Source organism: Panthera leo, chromosome B3 (assembly GCF_018350215.1).
Source record: "Panthera leo isolate Ple1 chromosome B3, P.leo_Ple1_pat1.1, whole genome shotgun sequence".
NCBI classification, from domain to species: domain Eukaryota; kingdom Metazoa; phylum Chordata; class Mammalia; order Carnivora; family Felidae; genus Panthera; species Panthera leo.
This window is the reverse complement of record NC_056684.1, coordinates 55,397,804-55,415,507: the sequence shown is the minus strand read 5'-3', so window position 1 is coordinate 55,415,507 and position 17,704 is coordinate 55,397,804. Positions and strand designations below refer to the sequence as shown.

The window sequence follows — 17,704 nt, the reverse complement described above, 5'->3', positions numbered from 1 at the left end:
AAAGTTTTTTTTAAAGACAACATTTTTATTCCCCTCTGGATGCTTTAGGGGTTTGAATGCAATTAAGCTATAATATAGGTGTCTCGGGGTCAGGGCTAGGATAGAGTTAATAAGATTGTCATTCTGCCTGAACACAAAGAGAATCCAATTTAGCTACTCTAGGTGATAATCCCCCCTGCCAAAGATGTTTTGCAACCACCCAGCACCCACCTCCCTTGTCTTGGGAGGGAGGTGAGAAACAGCCAGAGAGAAGAAGCCAAAAGCAAAACAAGACAAAAACAAAAAGGCTTAGGAAAATATGAAAGATCTAGAATTGATGACTGTATCTCCTCCTTGCACTAACTGTCCCTAATATGGAAATGTCACTGTCACTAGTTGGCAGGAAATCAGAACAAGACCCAGCTGCCAGCAGTGTGGGTGGCCAGCCCCCACATTGCTCAGTGAACAGAAAATATGTGAATGCACCTGCTGTTCCTAAGCTGACTTTCATTCCACCTGGTGCCTGCAGCCACACCTCCTCCTGGTTGGGGGTCACTTCATGCTTATACCATAGTAGGAGAGGAAGCAATGTGGAACATTCAGAGAAGAAAACTCTTTTCTGTGCACTGCACAGAGTATAGTTCCCCACTGCAGAAGCCCGGATGACCATTTTGCTGAAGGGCACATCCCAGTAGTCCTCTACTTAAAGGAAATTGGGGAACTGCATTTATCTTACTTTGGTTTGTGGAGAAAAAAGCAAAACAGTTAACTTAGATTCTTGCTCCTCTCACTGTCTCTTATTTGAGGAAAATGGATAATGTTAGCTATATTGCTGTGGCATTTTCAAGTTTAGTTACATGTAAAGAGATTTTATTCCAATACTTTAGAAAATTGACACATTTTTAAATGACATTGAAATCACCTTAAGTTAAATTTCCCAAATGGTTTTCTGTCTCACATGAAGTAAAAATGAAGGAATGAGTAAAGTTATAGACCTGATTTCAGAGAATCTTTCAGTTTTTGCCTGGGGCGGAAAATCTGTTTCTATACTTTTCCCTGGAGAGGAGGATAGTCGTGAGGTCTATAGCCTGTCATTAGTTATGGTTCATGGCTTGGCTTCACTGAAATTTGGGGAGTTGTATAATGCAGAAGCCAAAATATATGATTCAGAAAAGTCAGCTCAACATAAAAGAACAAAGCATAAAGGTAAAATCTAGAATGGATAGTTTTGCTTGGTAACCAACATCCATGATTTCAACTGTTTAAGCAGTCCTGTCATGTTATGTTTACTGTGGTGGGGAGAGAATGGGCCCTTGTATGAATTGCATCACCAGAGAAAGATTACCACCTGACAGGGTACCTGTCACTGAGACCTCTCTTGAAGTTAATAGCAAGGGATGATGACTCCTACTGTCTGGAGTTGGAATTGCAGAATGAACAGTTTCATTGGTTGGGATTTAGTTTGCAAAACATGTATCCTTCAGGTGGTTCAGAAAAGTTTCTACATATTTCCCATGTATAGTCATATATTTCAATAATCCTATCAAATACATAGTGGCAGAGATTATAGTTATAAAATTCCTAAGGAAAGTCAGTGATTAAAATATCTATCAAGAATCTTTAAAAAGTTCATAACTCCATTTCTAGGAATCTACCCTAGAGAAATATGTTGAAATATGGAAGGAAATTTTGTGTACAAAGATGTTCATGATAGAATGTTTATAGTAGAAAATAACAGAAATACCAAAATGTATAAAAATAATGGAATACACTGATATTTGATAGAATATTATTTGACCATTAATAGTACCAAGGAAATCTTAATATTTTATCTCCCATTTCTTTATTATTTAAACCATTAAAATTCTATATAAAGTAGAATTATAGCTATGTTTAAATAATTATGAAAGGACTATCATTAGTTGAAAACAAGGGCTCAGTTCTCTTAATTACCGGAATTCAATAATGCTACCCCTTGGTTCTCTCACCGTTGAGAAAATAAATCTTTCTACCTGCAAAACACCTGATCAGTAGTACCAAGCCAGATATATGAATCGAATACATATTATGTGCAAAGCATTGCCATGTGCATTTCAGAAAGTAATAGGGTTCCAACCCCAAGTGTCTTAAAGAGGTAGGTGAAAGCTTGGACTTAAAGCACCCAAGGCAGTGGAAGTGGCAGCTTGTTAGAGACAGGGGGCGCTCTCAAGCCTCTGAGAATGGGAACCTCCAGGTACCTGATCCCAGAATGACAAGAGAGGATGGCAATGGACCTGCTCAGACTCAAAGTAAACTATGATTTCAGAAGAAAACCTTATAGGGGGCAGAACACTTATAAAGAAATGACAAGCCATGGTTGTTTCCCCAGGAGCCTGTGTGGTCCGAGATGCCACTGGAAGCATGAATGACACAATCATTTCTGGGATGAACTGCAATGGTTCAGCAGCCTGTGGGTTGGGCTACGACTTCTCAAGATGTCGGCATGAACCATGTGAATATGGGCTGATGAACAATTTCCAGGTTTGAATGGCCAAAAAAAAAAAAAAAAGGTTGATTGCTATTTTCATTTGTAGAATGTCATGTGGAGTATAATGAAACTTCTGACTTTGCAAATGATTGATTGTGGATCCATTTGAATTCAGCAAGGAACAATTCATGAGTGAGGGAAGGGAACCCTATAGGCATTATGTAGTGGTAAATCCTGTGGTTACGTTTACTGTGGTGGGAAGAGAATGGGCCCTTGTATGAATTGCATTACCAGAGAAAGATTACCACCTGACATTATGCATCTTCCAATCAATTATGAAAGATTCCATGGCGGGGAGAAGGAGAGACTTAGATAGTTAGCACTTGGAATGCACGTTGTGCATGGACTTCAGTTTAGGAAAGGGCCCCAATGTGGTCCTGGAGTGCCTGCAAAACAAGGCCAAGAAGGAAATTGTGAGTGGCAAAAGGGGAGGTAAATGAGGGGGGAGGAAGAAGGGAAGTTGGGAAAGCTGCAGAACTTGAAACATCAATTTGTCTGAATGATTGGTGAGCAGAGGGAGAGGCAAATTTGTCTTGAAGGCTTCATTCGTACATTTTAACAACCAACAAAGAGAAATTAACTCAGTTGAAGTCATTATTCCAAAATATGCCTTAAATTGATAGAATCTCATCATGTCTAAGATCTAAAATTATATTTAATGATCACAGAGAAAGCAAATGTTTCAAAAGCTTCTATGTGCAGGAAGAACAAGAAAGTCTAAAGCTTTTCGGAAGACCAGAAAACAACTGAGCCCTCCCCAAAACTTATTTAAATACTAGTTCCTACTGGATAGGATTTCCCATTGTCCAGGAAACATATGCCCAAAAAGACAGGGGTAATGTTGTCAAAGTCCTTGAAATCATTTCCTTATTTATTCTTTCCAGTATCTTCTGGATGTATTGTGGTGAGCATTTCTTATTGTTATAAACAATGACAACAAAATGGCCATGTCCATTTTGAAAAAAACAAATATTGAGGAACTCGAGAATGAAGCAGGGGCGGGGGGCAATCTGGTTAGAAGCAATTAACTTGTAAAGGAGATTCCAAATCACAGAAAGTAGAAAGGGAAGCATTTGGATAAAATTTTGACTTTCTTTTTTAATTGTGTGATGGATGAGTCTCCTTACTGGAATGTCTTTTCTCAAGGTCATGAGCATGGTGTCAGGGTTTGGCCCCCTCATCACTGCTGGCATCTTTTCTGCAACGCTGTCCTCAGCCCTGGCCTCTCTCGTCAGCGCACCCAAAGTGTTCCAGGTGATACAAGCACAAGAGCATGTGCCTCTCCCTACGTCTGTTTCCACTAAACTTGGATCAAGCTGAAATACTCATTCTCACGAGCAATCATCTTCCATCATTTTCTGAAACAGTTTAACGTTTGCATCTGGCTCAAATGCTGTCTGCCACATAGTCAAGATCGATTCAAATAATATAAAGAATGATAAACTGCAGTGTTAACTTGTGCCTATATCATGTACCACTTCATCTTTCCCCAAATCTTCTTGTTTGAATCACCTAGGGAAAATGACTGTGCATAGATATAAATGACGAATATCTCCTCTTCTTTTCCATTAGGCGCTGTGCAAGGACAACATCTACAAAGCCCTGCAGTTCTTTGCAAAGGGATATGGGAAAAACAATGAACCCCTGAGAGGATACATTCTCACTTTTGTTATAGCCATGGCCTTCATTCTTATTGGTTCGTAGTTTTCTCTTGCTTCCTGAAAGCCAAGGAATTCTTCTGATTACTGTTAGGGTTTTCTTTTTAGCTTGACAAGTTACCTGTTTTATGTTTAATATCCCAATTCAGATTATTGGAGTCTGTCTAATCCAAGGAATCCTTGTGTGTAGAGAGCATTCGAGGACTTGAGGTAGACTTTGAATCTGAATGTTGGAAATCCATCCAACCCAACGCAAGAGAATCCTTCCTCCAAGCTCCCTGATATTGTGTAATTCCAGAGTCTTCCCCAGGTGCCACTTGTCTCTACCTCTCCTGGTTTGGCAGCTAGCAGGAGAATTGAAGTGTCATTTTCAAAATATGGTCCATTGACCACTTGTATCAGAATCCGAATCACCTGGGGTTTGTTAATATGCCAGTTTTTGAGACCCAACCCCAGAATTAGAATCAGTGTCTCTGGGGATAAGGAACCTGCATGTTTTCAAGTTCCTCAGGAGATTTGTAGACCACTAAGGTTTGAGAACCACTTACCCAGACTGTAATCTCGGCTTCCTCTCCAAAGCGATATAGGAACAGCTGCACAATCTTGGAGAGGCACATTCATCATCTTTAGCCTGCACGTTCCTCGTTCCTCCCTAAGGTGCTACCATTGCTGGTGAGCCTATCAGAGGAAAAGAAGCCAAAAGCAAGGCCCTGATAACTGTGCCTAGAAGGGCAGAGCCTTCCTCAGCACAGTGGCACTAAACAACAAAGGCCCCTCATCATCACATGAACTCAGGAAGTGACTGTAATTCCTGAATCCTCATAAGATTTCTACAAGGTTGAAGAGGTAGAAAATATGACTGTCTGTGTTTTTTAGATTTTTAAAAGATTAAATGAAAAGTGATTATTTACAGAAAAGCTTCCATTCTATAACTTAAGCATAACACCTCAAATCATTGCCCTATAATGCATTTATGTGATCAAATAGCCCAAGTGTTAGAAAATTGTATAAATTAAATAATATCCTTAAAAATCACTGAGAACAGTGTAGACTAGCTTCATGGCACAAACTTCATGGCAGCCATTTTTGCGTATTCCTTGCTGGCATCTATGGTCTAGAATCACACCCAGATGCCACCTGTATTGGCATCACTGTGGTTGACAGATAAATGATAATGTCTCTGAATTATTTCCTATATCATACAGTAAACAATTCAGCTAGGATTAAATCATATTGGATATTTAGGTACTGGGGTAAAAATTTTCTGGCACACCTTGAGAGGTAGAACTCTCTAGAAATGTTTAAAGGGGGGGGGCGGCAAATGACTAGCAAGAGTTGAGAGTCAAGAAGAGTAAGTTGGGTATAGAGATTTCCAATTGGGTATTGCTGGTGCCCTGGTATTTAATCTGTCACACTGCAGAGCTTAGTGACACAGGAGGAAAATAATTTCTCCTTGTATCCACAGCAGACAAAGAATAGAAGATATGGTACCTCTGGAATACCTACAGGGGAGTTTATCATCTGCCCAGTCCCCAAACCCTCTACCCACGCCCACTTGAATTACAGGTCTTGCCTATTGTCTATTTTCTCATTGGTAGGTTTTCTTGTATCTTACTTTGTGGAAACCCCGGCTGAAAAAATATTTTTAAATGAATGCGATCCCAAAGAAAAATCACTAACTTCTTAAACTTTGACAAATGCTAGCTATGTTTTCAATTTCCAAATAAAGTCAAGCTTCCAGGCTGTGACAGCTGTTCAGCCCCTGGTCTCATCACTCATATGTACATGCTCACTTCTGCTTCATTCACAGCGGAACTGAACACCATCGCCCCCATCATCTCCAACTTTTTCCTGGCCTCATATGCACTTATTAATTTCTCCTGCTTCCATGCCTCTTATGCCAAATCTCCGGGTAAGTTGACTTTTCATAACTAAAATAAGCCTAAGAAGGCAGTTAGTTTGTCTCAATAAGATGAAATAAGTCCGTGAAAAGTGCTCAATCTGTGTTTATGTATTTCCTTATATCCTAGTGGGCAGCGTAATCCACTTTATTTTGGTGAGTTGGGGGGTGACTTCTGAAATAGAAAAAGAATCATTTGAGCAATGGCCTTTTTGACCAACCGTAAAGTCAATTTTCTCCTGCGGCAATAAATTATTCATTGCAAGAGAAACCACATTTATTTCAGCAGTAGAAAAACACCACTATTTATTTCCAGGGTGAAAGTGACCACAGAAGTGGAATAAATGTATATATTTGAAACTTCCTTACTATCAATTTGTTTCCTGCCCATGGTGCAGAAGAGAAGGATGAGTAGTTCCCATAATTACCTGCTGAGTACAGTCGATGCAGATTCGTATTGAAACCAGTGGCATCCCTGCCCTCCTCAGACTGTGGTTGAAAGTGGTGCAAAATTTCACGCCAAAGAACCTTCCCTGTCTAGTCACCTCTCACCTCTTCCTTGCTTTCATTCGCTATTAGAATTCCTTCTACCTTTCCACCAGAATAGATACTCATCACTATTGACCTTCAGAAAGTTCTTCACCATGAGAGCCTTTATCAGGGATGTAAACACATTTCCACTCTGTTAGTGCCTGCTGTGGTCACAAGCTTCCTTTGCAAAACCTGCTGCCAATAAGACAAAATATGGACAGAAGGGGAGCCTTTTTCCACTCAAGGCCACTGGGCTTCAGAGGACAACTGAGGAACTTTTGTTTCTGTTGTGTTGTCTTCTTTTAAGCAGAGAACAGAAAGTTCTAGTCAGTGAATACAACAAGTATAGAAATGTGTGCCTCCATGCCATGTTATGTTCATCTTTGAAAAGCAAGGTGAAATCATAGAGATGGGAAGGGGAAAGAGTGGAAAGGAAGGAGTGAAAGAGGAAGAAAGAAAAAGAGAGAGGGAAAAAAAACACAGAGACACATGGATACACAAACCCACAAAATGACACACATACTGCCTCTGCCACACACAAACACACACACACACGCACATACAGCCAGACTTGGAAAAATAAAGGCATTTCCAGGGATGTTCTCAATGTGCTATTTCCATCTGGTGGCCATTTCAGAAATTGCTCCTGAAGACTTTGAACGCTCTGTTGTGTTTTGGCAACTCCAAATTTAATATGTATTTCACCCATAGACCAAATACCCTTCAAATCAGAACTTCCCTAGCTGACCATACTGTCTCCCAGCTTCTTCATTGCAAGGAACATGGGAAACTTCCATGCATATATGAACCATGAGAAATATTTTCACTGTAAAATGTAAAACGTTAATGCATCAGGTTTAAAAGCTATTACAGAAAAACTTCTCCCTTTTTCTCATAGATTATTATTTCTGAAAGGGCAATCACTATCCTCTTAACATAAAGAAGGTAAAGACAGAACTATCAGGAAGTTACTGGCTTGACTTTTGATGAAGCTCTACCTTCTCCATAGGAACAATAAGCCCGTTGTCTTAACCTCCTCTTTCTTGGGCCACCAAGGAGTGTCTCTCCCTCCTCCCCACTAGACCCTACTCTTTCCATCTCTCCTAACTCCTTTTAACTCCTGATGGCATAGATATCAGAGGCTTAAGATTTCATAGTTTGGGAAGACTATTGGGGCATGCTGGAAATACAAAGAGGCCATGAGTAACACATTTTTTATATTTATAGCATTCTTATTTAGTATGCCTTCATAGGCCAGGAACCCAAGGTCACAGAAAACTAATAACAGAATAGGGAACTTGACCTAAAAGTTCTGATTTTCATGATAGGAAAAACTGTTGCCTGCATCTAAAAAATTTTTTAAGTTTATTTTTGAGAGAGACAGAGAACTCAAGTGGGGGAGGGGCAGAGAGAGAGGGAGACAGAATCTGAAACAGGCTCTATGCTGTCAGGGCAGAGCCTGATGTGGGGCTCGAACCCATGAACCGTGAGATCAACACCTGAGCCAAAGGCGGATGTTCAACCTGCACCCCAAGCTGCATTCTAATCATATGTAGTGGTATAAAGTAATAGTGTGAAAGTTTTTCTTATGCACTGAGATTTTTTTATTTCAGGATGGAGACCTGCATATGGAATTTACAACATGTGGGTATCTCTTTTTGGAGCTGTTTTGTGCTGTGCAGTCATGTTTGTTATCAACTGGTGGGCAGCTGTCATCACCTATGTCATCGAGTTCTTCCTCTATATATACGTGACTTATAAGAAACCAGGTAAGATAAGGACTGTACAGGAGGGGGTTTCCAAAGCACTCCCTAACTAACCATTCATTGAATAAATGTTTATTGAGCACCTCCTATGTGCTTAGGTGTGCTATGTGAACAGTGGATATTAAAAATATAACATAATAGTTAACCATATATACCATATATACCAAGCACTCCTTGAATCGTCACAATGATGCTGTATATCAGGTATCATTAGACCCATTTCACAGATGAAGAAACTGAAGTTCAAAGAGTTGACCGTTTGTCAAGGTGACAGGATGAGCTAGAGCTGACATTTTAAGTAGAGTGTATGATACCAAACCCCGTTATATCACCTTCTCAGAATCCTGCTAAATAAGATATAGTCCCTATCCTCAAGGAGTTCACTGACCCTCATACAAGCAAGTAACCATAATACAATATAGGAAGTACCATGCAATGACATGAGCGAACTACTGAGAAAAGGAGAGGGAGCGATTAGTTCTGATTAGGGTTGTCCAGGAAGACTCTTCTGGTTCGTGGCTTGCATTCCCAGGACTAACACTCAGTAGGCACTTAATAAATATTTTTTAAATGAACAAATCAGACAGAGTCAGGGAAGATTATTCTGGGCAGAAGGAAAAGCATGAATGAAGTTAGGAGGCATGCAGGAACATGGCTCAAGGCCTGTAACACAGATGGAGTTCTTGGGTGCTAAGGAGAAGGGGCAGAGGAGTAGGTTGGGCCAGATAAATACGAAGCATAATGTCATGCTAAGGATTCTGTGAGCAACAAGAAGCTGCCATAGATCATTCAATTAGAGCTGAACTTTGGGTGTTAACTTTTGAATCAACGAGAAGGATAGGCTGAAACTGGGAGAAGCTAGAGAGCAGAGTGTGGTACAGAGAGGCCTAGTCTCGGGAGCCAGATGGCCCCCAGCCACCTTCCTATGTCCCCTACCTGTACTGCACAAGGAAAGTAGAGAGGCAGTAACTAGCTTAGAGGGATTTGTTTGCTGTTTTCTTTACTACTTTACGCATCAGGCATAATTTACATATGGTAAGATACATCCCCTTTAGATGTACAGTCTATAGGTTTTGACAGATTTACACAGTCTTGTAACCACCACCACAACCAAGACAGAGGACATTTCCATCATCATCCAAAGTTCCTTCACACTTGTGTATTTGATCTCTTCCCCCCCTGACTCAGCCCCTAGTAACCACTGTTCTGATTTTGGTTGCTATAGCTTTGCCTTTTCAGAGTATTACATAGAATGATGCATTTTGTAGCCTTGTGTATGCTTCCTTTCACTTGACAGGATGTTTTTAGATTCATCCATGTTATTGCATGTGTAAGTGGATTGTTCATGTATGTTGAGTAGTAGTTCGTTGTATGAATATATCTGAAAAATTTAAGAACTGCATCCACCTGCTGATGGACATTTGGGTTGTTTCAAGCTTGGGATGATTGTATGTAAAGCTGTTATAAACATGCACACACAGGACTTTATGTGGACCTCTGTTTTCATGTCTCTAGGAGTGAGATATCTAAGAGTGGGTTTTCTGACCATGTAGTAAGAGTGTGTATATACATTTTTTTTCATAAAAAAATGCCAAGCTGTTTTGCACAGAAACCGTATCATCTTCTATTCCTACCAGCAAGGGATGAAAGTCCTCATGCTCCACATCCTTGTCAGCACTTAGCATTGTCAGCTGATTAAAAAAATAAATAAAACTTTCTAATAGATGTGGAGTCCTATCATTATGACTTGCTTGCATTTTCCTAATGACTAATGATATTGAATATCTTATTTGCCATCCATCTATCTTCTTCGGTCAAATGCCTGTTTAAATCTTCTGCCCATTTATTTTCTTGTGCCTATTTATTTTCTTATAATTCAGTTCTGAGAGTTCTTTATATACTCTAGATGTAAATCCTTTAGTGGTACGTGTTTTGCAAATATTTTCTGCAAGACTATGACTTGCCTTTTCATTTTCCTTACAGTTTGTTTTGAAGAACAGACATTCTTAATTTCTTTTTTTAAAAACATTTATTTATTTTAGAGAGAGAACACAAGCTGGGGAGGGGCAGAGGGAGAGAGTGGAAGACAGAACCTGAAGCACGTTCTGCGCTGTCAGCACGAGGCCTGATTCCAGACTAGTCTATTCCCTGCTTTTAACCAAGTCACCTTACTTTTTTGTTGTTGTTTTCATTTTTTTTAATGTTTATTTTTGAGAGAGAGAGAGAATGATAAGTAGCAGGAGAGGAGCAGAGAGAGAGGCACACACAGAATCCAAAGCAGACTCCAAGTTCTGAGCTGTCAGCCCAGACCCCCACACAGGGCTTGAACTCATGAACTGTGAGATCATGACAGTTGGATGCTTAATCGACTAAGCCACCCAGGCGCCCCTCTTAATTTCTAGAAAGTCTAATTTATCATTTTTTTTATGATTTGGCTTTTTGCTTCTAATCTATCTTTCCCTAATCTAAGGTCACAAGCTTCTTCTAAAAGTTTTAATGTTTCAGATCTTAAATCTATGCCCATTATCCAGTTGGAGTTAATTTTTACACATGGTATGAGGAATGGTTCAAAGTTCACTTTTTACTTATAAATATCCATTTGACTAGTAGGAGTTTTATAAGAACAAAATAACCTAACGTATGCTAAATACCTGGTGCAATCAATACTAACTCAATATTAGTCTTTTTTTTTTCCTCCAGATAATTATTCCCCACCATCTCCCTGCCTCTTCCAAGCAAGACTAGGGAGATGACTCTATCTACCATCTGGAGTAAGTCTGTACATTCCCATCAGGACCGCCTCTTATAAAGTTTAGAGGCCCCATCTAATATTTAATTTATTTAAAAAAAAAAATGGTAGGAGATGGTAGCACTTCCCTCCCTTATTACGAAGATCAGGCCCTAAAACATCAAACTAAAATGCTTGCCAAGCTCTCTTTATAGACACCCAAGAGGAAGAATCCCTGAGCTATTCAGTTTTACTATTCAAAATATAAAGATTGCTACACACTATCTGTGTTTACAGAAATGCCTCTTTTCTTTTCAATTCAAGAATTTATGAAGACCTTTTGAATTTACTTAGGGACTAACCTTTTCCAAGTCTATCCACTTGCAACGTGGTTGTCACATAGCCTCTCTCACCAAGCAAAATTTCTGGAGCCGAATCTTTAAAGTCTGACCCTTAGCTGGAAAGAGAGATCTCACTTCTAAGAATTCATAAAGTGTTCATAAAAGGACACAATGGTATCTCTAGGAAATGCCACATTGTGTTTTCTCTAATTTGGGCACTCCTCACTGATGAGATAGCCAAGGAAAATCATAGAAGGCAACAGCTTACACAGAGGGAAGGTCAATGCTTTTAATGCCAAATTCTTCCATTGTCCACAGATGTGAACTGGGGCTCCTCCACACAGGCTCTTTCTTATGTGAGCGCATTAGACAATGCCCTGGAATTAACAACCGTGGAAGACCATGTGAAAAATTTCAGGTAAAGTTAACCTCTCAGGCATCTTGGCATTGCTCTACATTGAAAGTGGTTTTCCTTTATGGGAGACAAATGCACTAGAGTAGTGATACACTTTATGGGTATATTCTCAGAATAGGCAGTCCTACAAAACTGCCTCATTTTCATGACAACACCTCTATGAATGAGTGTTTCTTCTCTTCCACCCTGAGCTATGCCCACTCTCAACTATAAACCATCATAATGCCAGGTGTCACCTTCCATGCACAGAAATAGAGAGGTGATCCAAGAGTGTGATTTTAGAGAGGTGTTCCCAAATCCCCCAAAACCTTAATCATTGGTGCTGTCTTCTTTCAGCTTAAGGCTTTGTGGCTTACTGAATTCTCTTAGGAAAAGTAACATTTTAAACTCTTCATTAGTTATATCTTATTTTGAATGGAACCTAAAAAAAATGAGCTTTGCAAGGAAGATGAAGGAAAGCAGCATGAAAAGTCCAGCTGGAGAGTAAGAGGTCACATTGGGGATTTAGGATAGGGTAGTATCTGGAGGGAAGAAAACAGGGGTAAACCCAAGACCACCTTTTTTGTACTTCACATTTTGCCATGACTAATGAACTAAGAATACAAAGATGGCAAGATGAACAGGTAGGATGATTCAAGAATTCTGATGAGAAACCCAAGAACTATTTAGGGGAGAAGTTTTCCCATTTGCCAAACCCTCTGTTCCTGCCATTTCCATCAGGGTTGTTCTGGTTCATAGGCTTCTTGAAACGGCTAGTTTCACATCTTCTTTTCTCCATTTCCAGGCCCCAGTGCATTGTCTTAACAGGGGGACCGATGACAAGACCTGCTCTCTTGGACATTACTCATGCCTTTACCAAGAACAGTGGCCTTTGCATCTGCTGTGAAGTCTTTGTGGTAAGAGCCACTTCATCCCAGGAAGGTGCTTTCCTTCCCTGTTCACCTTGTGTTGTTTTAGGCGAGCCAAGTGCGTACAGGCAGTGATAAGAAAATGGCAAGGCAGTTTGGACAGGAGCCCTTTTCCTTGATTCATAGAGCAAGGACTAGCAAAGGCCGTGATCCTGAATTTAAATAAGTAGATAAAAAATGTTTCAGATTTCATGGGAGACCAACTAAAAGTGATAAATATTTCCAAATGATGGCCTTTGAGACAAGAAAAAGAGAACTGTCTCAGAAATAAAATGAAGGCATTTGGGGTGGTAACTGTCCACAGAAATATAAAAGCACGGAATGAGCCAGAGAGTACTATTATATAGATTAACCGATGAGGAGAAAACCAGACATAATGTCCTGAAATGACAGCACATAGAATTTAGATTAAATATTTGGATAAAATTGATGACACTACAGATATCTAGGGAATTAAACCAAGTTTCCCATGCCTTAGATAAACATTTGGAGCTGAATGAATTCATTTTTTTTAGGAAGTGTGTAGTAGGCTAATGATAACTTATTGATGGTTTTCCCAGGAGGTATTAAAAGTAGATGCTAAGAATTTAACCATGATTCTTGACCAATTACCAATCTCTAAAGTGAGGAGAAAGCATGAAAATTCTAATAAAATAGTAAGTCCAAGTCCTCCAAATCAGCCTATCTCTACTTGTGTTCCCATAACAATCTCACACCTTCTACCTCCATCTCTACCTCAAACTCTGTCTCTGTCTCTCTCCCTCTCATACACATACACACAACTCAAAATTCTTAGCTCCTTCAATGTATTTTTGTAGTACCTATCAATTCTTTGAAGCTTTTTCCTAGTTTTTCTTATTTGAGGTATATAACAGCCGAGTTAGGTGGGAAGGAACAAAGAATGCCTTTTTTTGTTTTATTGGTTGGAAAAGTGAGATGCAAGAAAATTGAATTATTGCATAGGGTCACATGATAAGAAAGCGGCAGAACCAGGATGTCAGTCCAGGCCACCGGATTGTGCTCTGCGTTACCTCATGAGGAGAAAGCCTTAGCAGACTTGTGTCCTTGGGAGTGCTGATAGAATCAGGTACCACTACCCAAACTTCCGGTGCTTGTCAGGAATAGGGCTGTCAGGAAGCCGTGTAACTCTGGGGCCAGTCAGCTGGGCCATGATGCAGGGACAAATTTACCGCACATCGTCATGACCAGCACTTAGGCATCTTTTTATACTTGGCAGTACTCTAATACTTGCTATATGAAGCGAGTTGGTCACATTCTCCTTCCTTTAAGTGCTCATATGCTAGTAATGGAGACAATAGAACTCAATGCAATTATCCAGAAGGGGAGTAGAAGGCACCCTACCAACTACATAAGATTGACAGGTTAAGTAATGACCAACTGTGACTCCAGAGGATTTTTAAAAATCTTATCAAGCACCCTTCTCTCATATTATCAACTTTTGTGCCCTGGATTACTGAATTTCATTTTGGTCAATATAATACAGGAGCTGGTTTTGATGGAATAAGCAGTTTGGGGTGTTTTTCTTCTCCAGCAATTTAGAGAAAACTTAGTTTAGCAGGCAATAAAAAATCTTTAGGACAGAAGAAATGAACTGAGAGTATGAACAGTCCTATATTGGCAAGGGAGAAAAGGTCTTCTAATAGAGACAAGGGATATTGCTTTTAATTAACCCTTTGCTGCTTTCACTCTAATAAAAGAGCGTGATTGTGGAGTATCACGTGAAGTAAGCATCCTTGTCTGTGCCTCCAATAGCCCTGTTTTCTGACAGGTATATTGGACCACATTATATATCATTGTGCTGGTCTCTCTGAGTAAGGCCCATGAGTCATGCTCCCAGGTCCTGAGGTTCTCTCAGGGACAGGAAATAGTTACTGCATCAGTTAATGACTTTCCAGTTAGTTACTCTCTGTGAGCTCCTGGGGCTGCAGATGCTGTCAGCATTTTTCAACTCTAGACTTCGTCGTCAATCATCTTTGCAAAGAAACAGATGGAAAGTGACATGGGGGGAGGTCAGCATACCACCAGAAAACTTTTTCCGAAAGCACAGTTATTGGTGGTTAGGCCAACCTATGGGAAAGGTCAAATAAGAAAAGATAATGTTGAGAGGTGACAATGCAGTTTTTAACTCTGGGAAGCTGGTGCTCATGGGCTTTTGAGACACATGGTCAAGTTCTGAATCACTCTTTGCCACCTGTTAGCTGTGAGTCCTTTAGGTACGTAATTTAGTCTTACAGTGCCTCGATGCTCTTTCTTTTTTTAGAAAATGGGAAGAATAATAACAACATTAGCACCTATGTTACACAGCTATTGTGAGAATTCTATCAGATGATCTTTCCAGTGCCAGCTCAGCATCTATCAAACAGTAAATGCTCAATTAATTATAGTTGTTACTATTGGTATTGTTATTTTCATAATCATTATTTTTGGTATACCATAGTTGCCATTTCATTCCAAAAATCTATCCCTTTCAACAAAACTGGAAGCATCCTTTCTTAAGGAAACCAGATCCAGACACTGGATTTTTGGACTTTTTTAGGTACCCAACATGATCATGATAGAACAGTAAGATACGTATTCCTGCCAACTAATCATAGGATAGCTGGCTTTGTGCTCCAACCCTCTGCTGGCCTCCAGTTATTTAAGAGTTAACTTGAGGGGCGCCTGGGTGGCTCAGTCGGTTAAGTGGCCGACTTCGGCTCAGGTCATGATCTCGCGGTCCATGAGTTCGAGCCCCGCGTCGGGCTCTGTGCTGACAGCTCAGAGCCTGGAGCCTGTTTCAGATTCTGTGTCTCCCTCTCTCTGACCCTCCCCTGTTCATGCTCTGTCTCTCCCTGTCTCAAAAATAAATAAAAACGTTAAAAAAAATTTTTTTTTAAAAAAAGAGCTAACTTGAAATGTGGTGACACTACAAGGAAGGAGCAAGACTCAGAGCTCAGTGGTATTTCGATGCTGGTGGGTCGGTGGAAAGTGTGTGGCCCAGCTGCCATTTTCTACAACAGAGACATTTTAAATTTTTTAATGTTTATTTATTTTTGAGAGAGAGAGACAGAATGTGAGTTGGGGGAGGTGCAGAGAGAGAGGGAGACACATAATCCGAAGCAGCTCCAGGCTCTGAGCTGTCAGCACAGAGCCAGACGCCAGGCTTGAACTCACGAACTGTGAGATCATGACCTGAGCCGAAGTTGGACGCTTAACCAAAACTGAGCCACCCACGTGCCCCTACAACAGAGACATTTTTAAAGGACTAGACATCATAGCCCTCAAAGCTGCTGAATTGAATTTAAAGAGTTATTCTTTTGGCTGAACCCCAAGCCCCCACTGTATCCTTCCAAATATTCAACTAACTCTTACACTCATCCACCAGAGCCTCTTTTTCCTTCTTGCTTCTTTGCTACAAGCGTTAAGATTTCAGAGGTACCTTCATCAAGACAAATATGGGCATCTCTTTTAAGGAATCCAGCTTGGTAACTTAAAATGCTGGCTATTCTTCTCCTTTGAATTACCACATGATAAATCATTGATATACTTATATCCCAGAGGCTTTATATTGAACAAAAGTAGGGGCATCTGAATGGCTCAGTTGGTTAAGCGTTTGGACTTCGGTTCGGGTCATGATCTCACGGTTCATGGGTTCGAGCCCCCCGCATTGGGCTCTGTGCTGACATCTCAGAGCCTGGAGCCTGCTTCGGATTCTGTGTCTCCCTCTCTCTCTGTCCCTCCCCCGCTCACATTCTGCCTCTGTCTCTTTCTCTCTCAAAAATATAAAACATTGAAAAGAAAATCTGAACAAAAGTAATTTTCTTCTGTGCTTCATTCTTATCACCATAGAAAGATCAGAGGGAGTAGGAATCCACCTTCTAGTATCTTCTCATATTGTCAAGCGTAGTCTAATTCAGGGGTTCAGCCACAAGCAAGTATTAAGTCAGGGGTTGCAATCTCCACCAATTCTACCCTCTTTTCCCAACATAAGCACACATTGCCTTTCTTTGTCAATTAGTCTCCTCACTTATCTCATTCATAGGAGTTAGAGCGATAATAAAATCAATCATTACAATAACTTAGTTTGGGTTTCTGTACCCTTAGTTCTCTGGGTATACCTTGCTCAGTTGGTGCCATCTCACATTTACCTTCCCCGTGCGAGAAGGCATCATGCATGCCTCAACAGTCACTCACTCACATACTTCTCAGCTTTAGTTTAAAGGCAGGGTAATTTTTATGAAAACAAATCAAAGACAAATATACTTTAAAGATGGAAACTTGATCCAATTGATCTGGGATTTAGAATGCAAATCAGATAAAGCCTTTATTGCCCCCCAAATGCAATACTTAACTCTTTTCTAAATTTTGTTTGTCTTAAAATTGCAAAAGACTTTCAAGTGTACGGTGGTATCTTTTATTAAGTACATTGTGCTGTTCTGGTGGCTGAAAAATAAAGTTTTTTTAGATTGTTTCTATTTTTTATTTTGAAACATTAAGAAAAATATTATGTCGAAGCATATGAAATTTACATTTTTGTTGGTCCAAACTGTTGAATACAGGCAATTTCATATGATTAGACTATATAAAATAAAATGACACCCATATCCTACTTCTTTTAATTAATGATTGTTAACATTTTTGTCATAAATGTTCTTACTCACTTTTGAAATGAAATAAACCACAGCTCAAGCTGAAGTCCTTGTTAAAACCACTTAGCACATGGCTCTCTCCCTCTCCAAAGGCAATGTTACCTGAGGTTTGTTGGCATTCTTCTACTCATTTCACATAAGTGTGCCAAGATGTAGATCTATGTTGATTAGTGTTTGCCTACTCTTTCACATTCCTTAAACCTTGATTGTCCTGCTCTCCTCTCACAGTAAAGGAGATGACAGATAGCTTTTGACCAGCTTCCTTAAGTAGATCCCCTTTTAACAGAATTTCACCCTTACTG

General features: G+C 40.0%; 1 protein-coding gene across 3 annotated transcripts in view; it reads left to right on the top strand.

Moving 5' to 3' along the window:
• The window catches only part of SLC12A1 (solute carrier family 12 member 1), a 94,890-nt gene that overhangs the window by 40,128 nt on the left and 37,058 nt on the right, over positions 1-17,704 (top strand). For all 3 annotated transcript variants that reach the window (XM_042942119.1, XM_042942118.1, XM_042942120.1), the window contains exons 10-16: positions 2,348-2,499; positions 3,653-3,760; positions 4,079-4,202; positions 5,975-6,076; positions 8,209-8,364; positions 11,749-11,848; positions 12,630-12,741. In XM_042942119.1, coding sequence (XP_042798053.1) covers positions 2,348-2,499; positions 3,653-3,760; positions 4,079-4,202; positions 5,975-6,076; positions 8,209-8,364; positions 11,749-11,848; positions 12,630-12,741 — 854 coding nt within the window. The remainder of the gene's footprint in view (positions 1-2,347; positions 2,500-3,652; positions 3,761-4,078; positions 4,203-5,974; positions 6,077-8,208; positions 8,365-11,748; positions 11,849-12,629; positions 12,742-17,704) is intronic.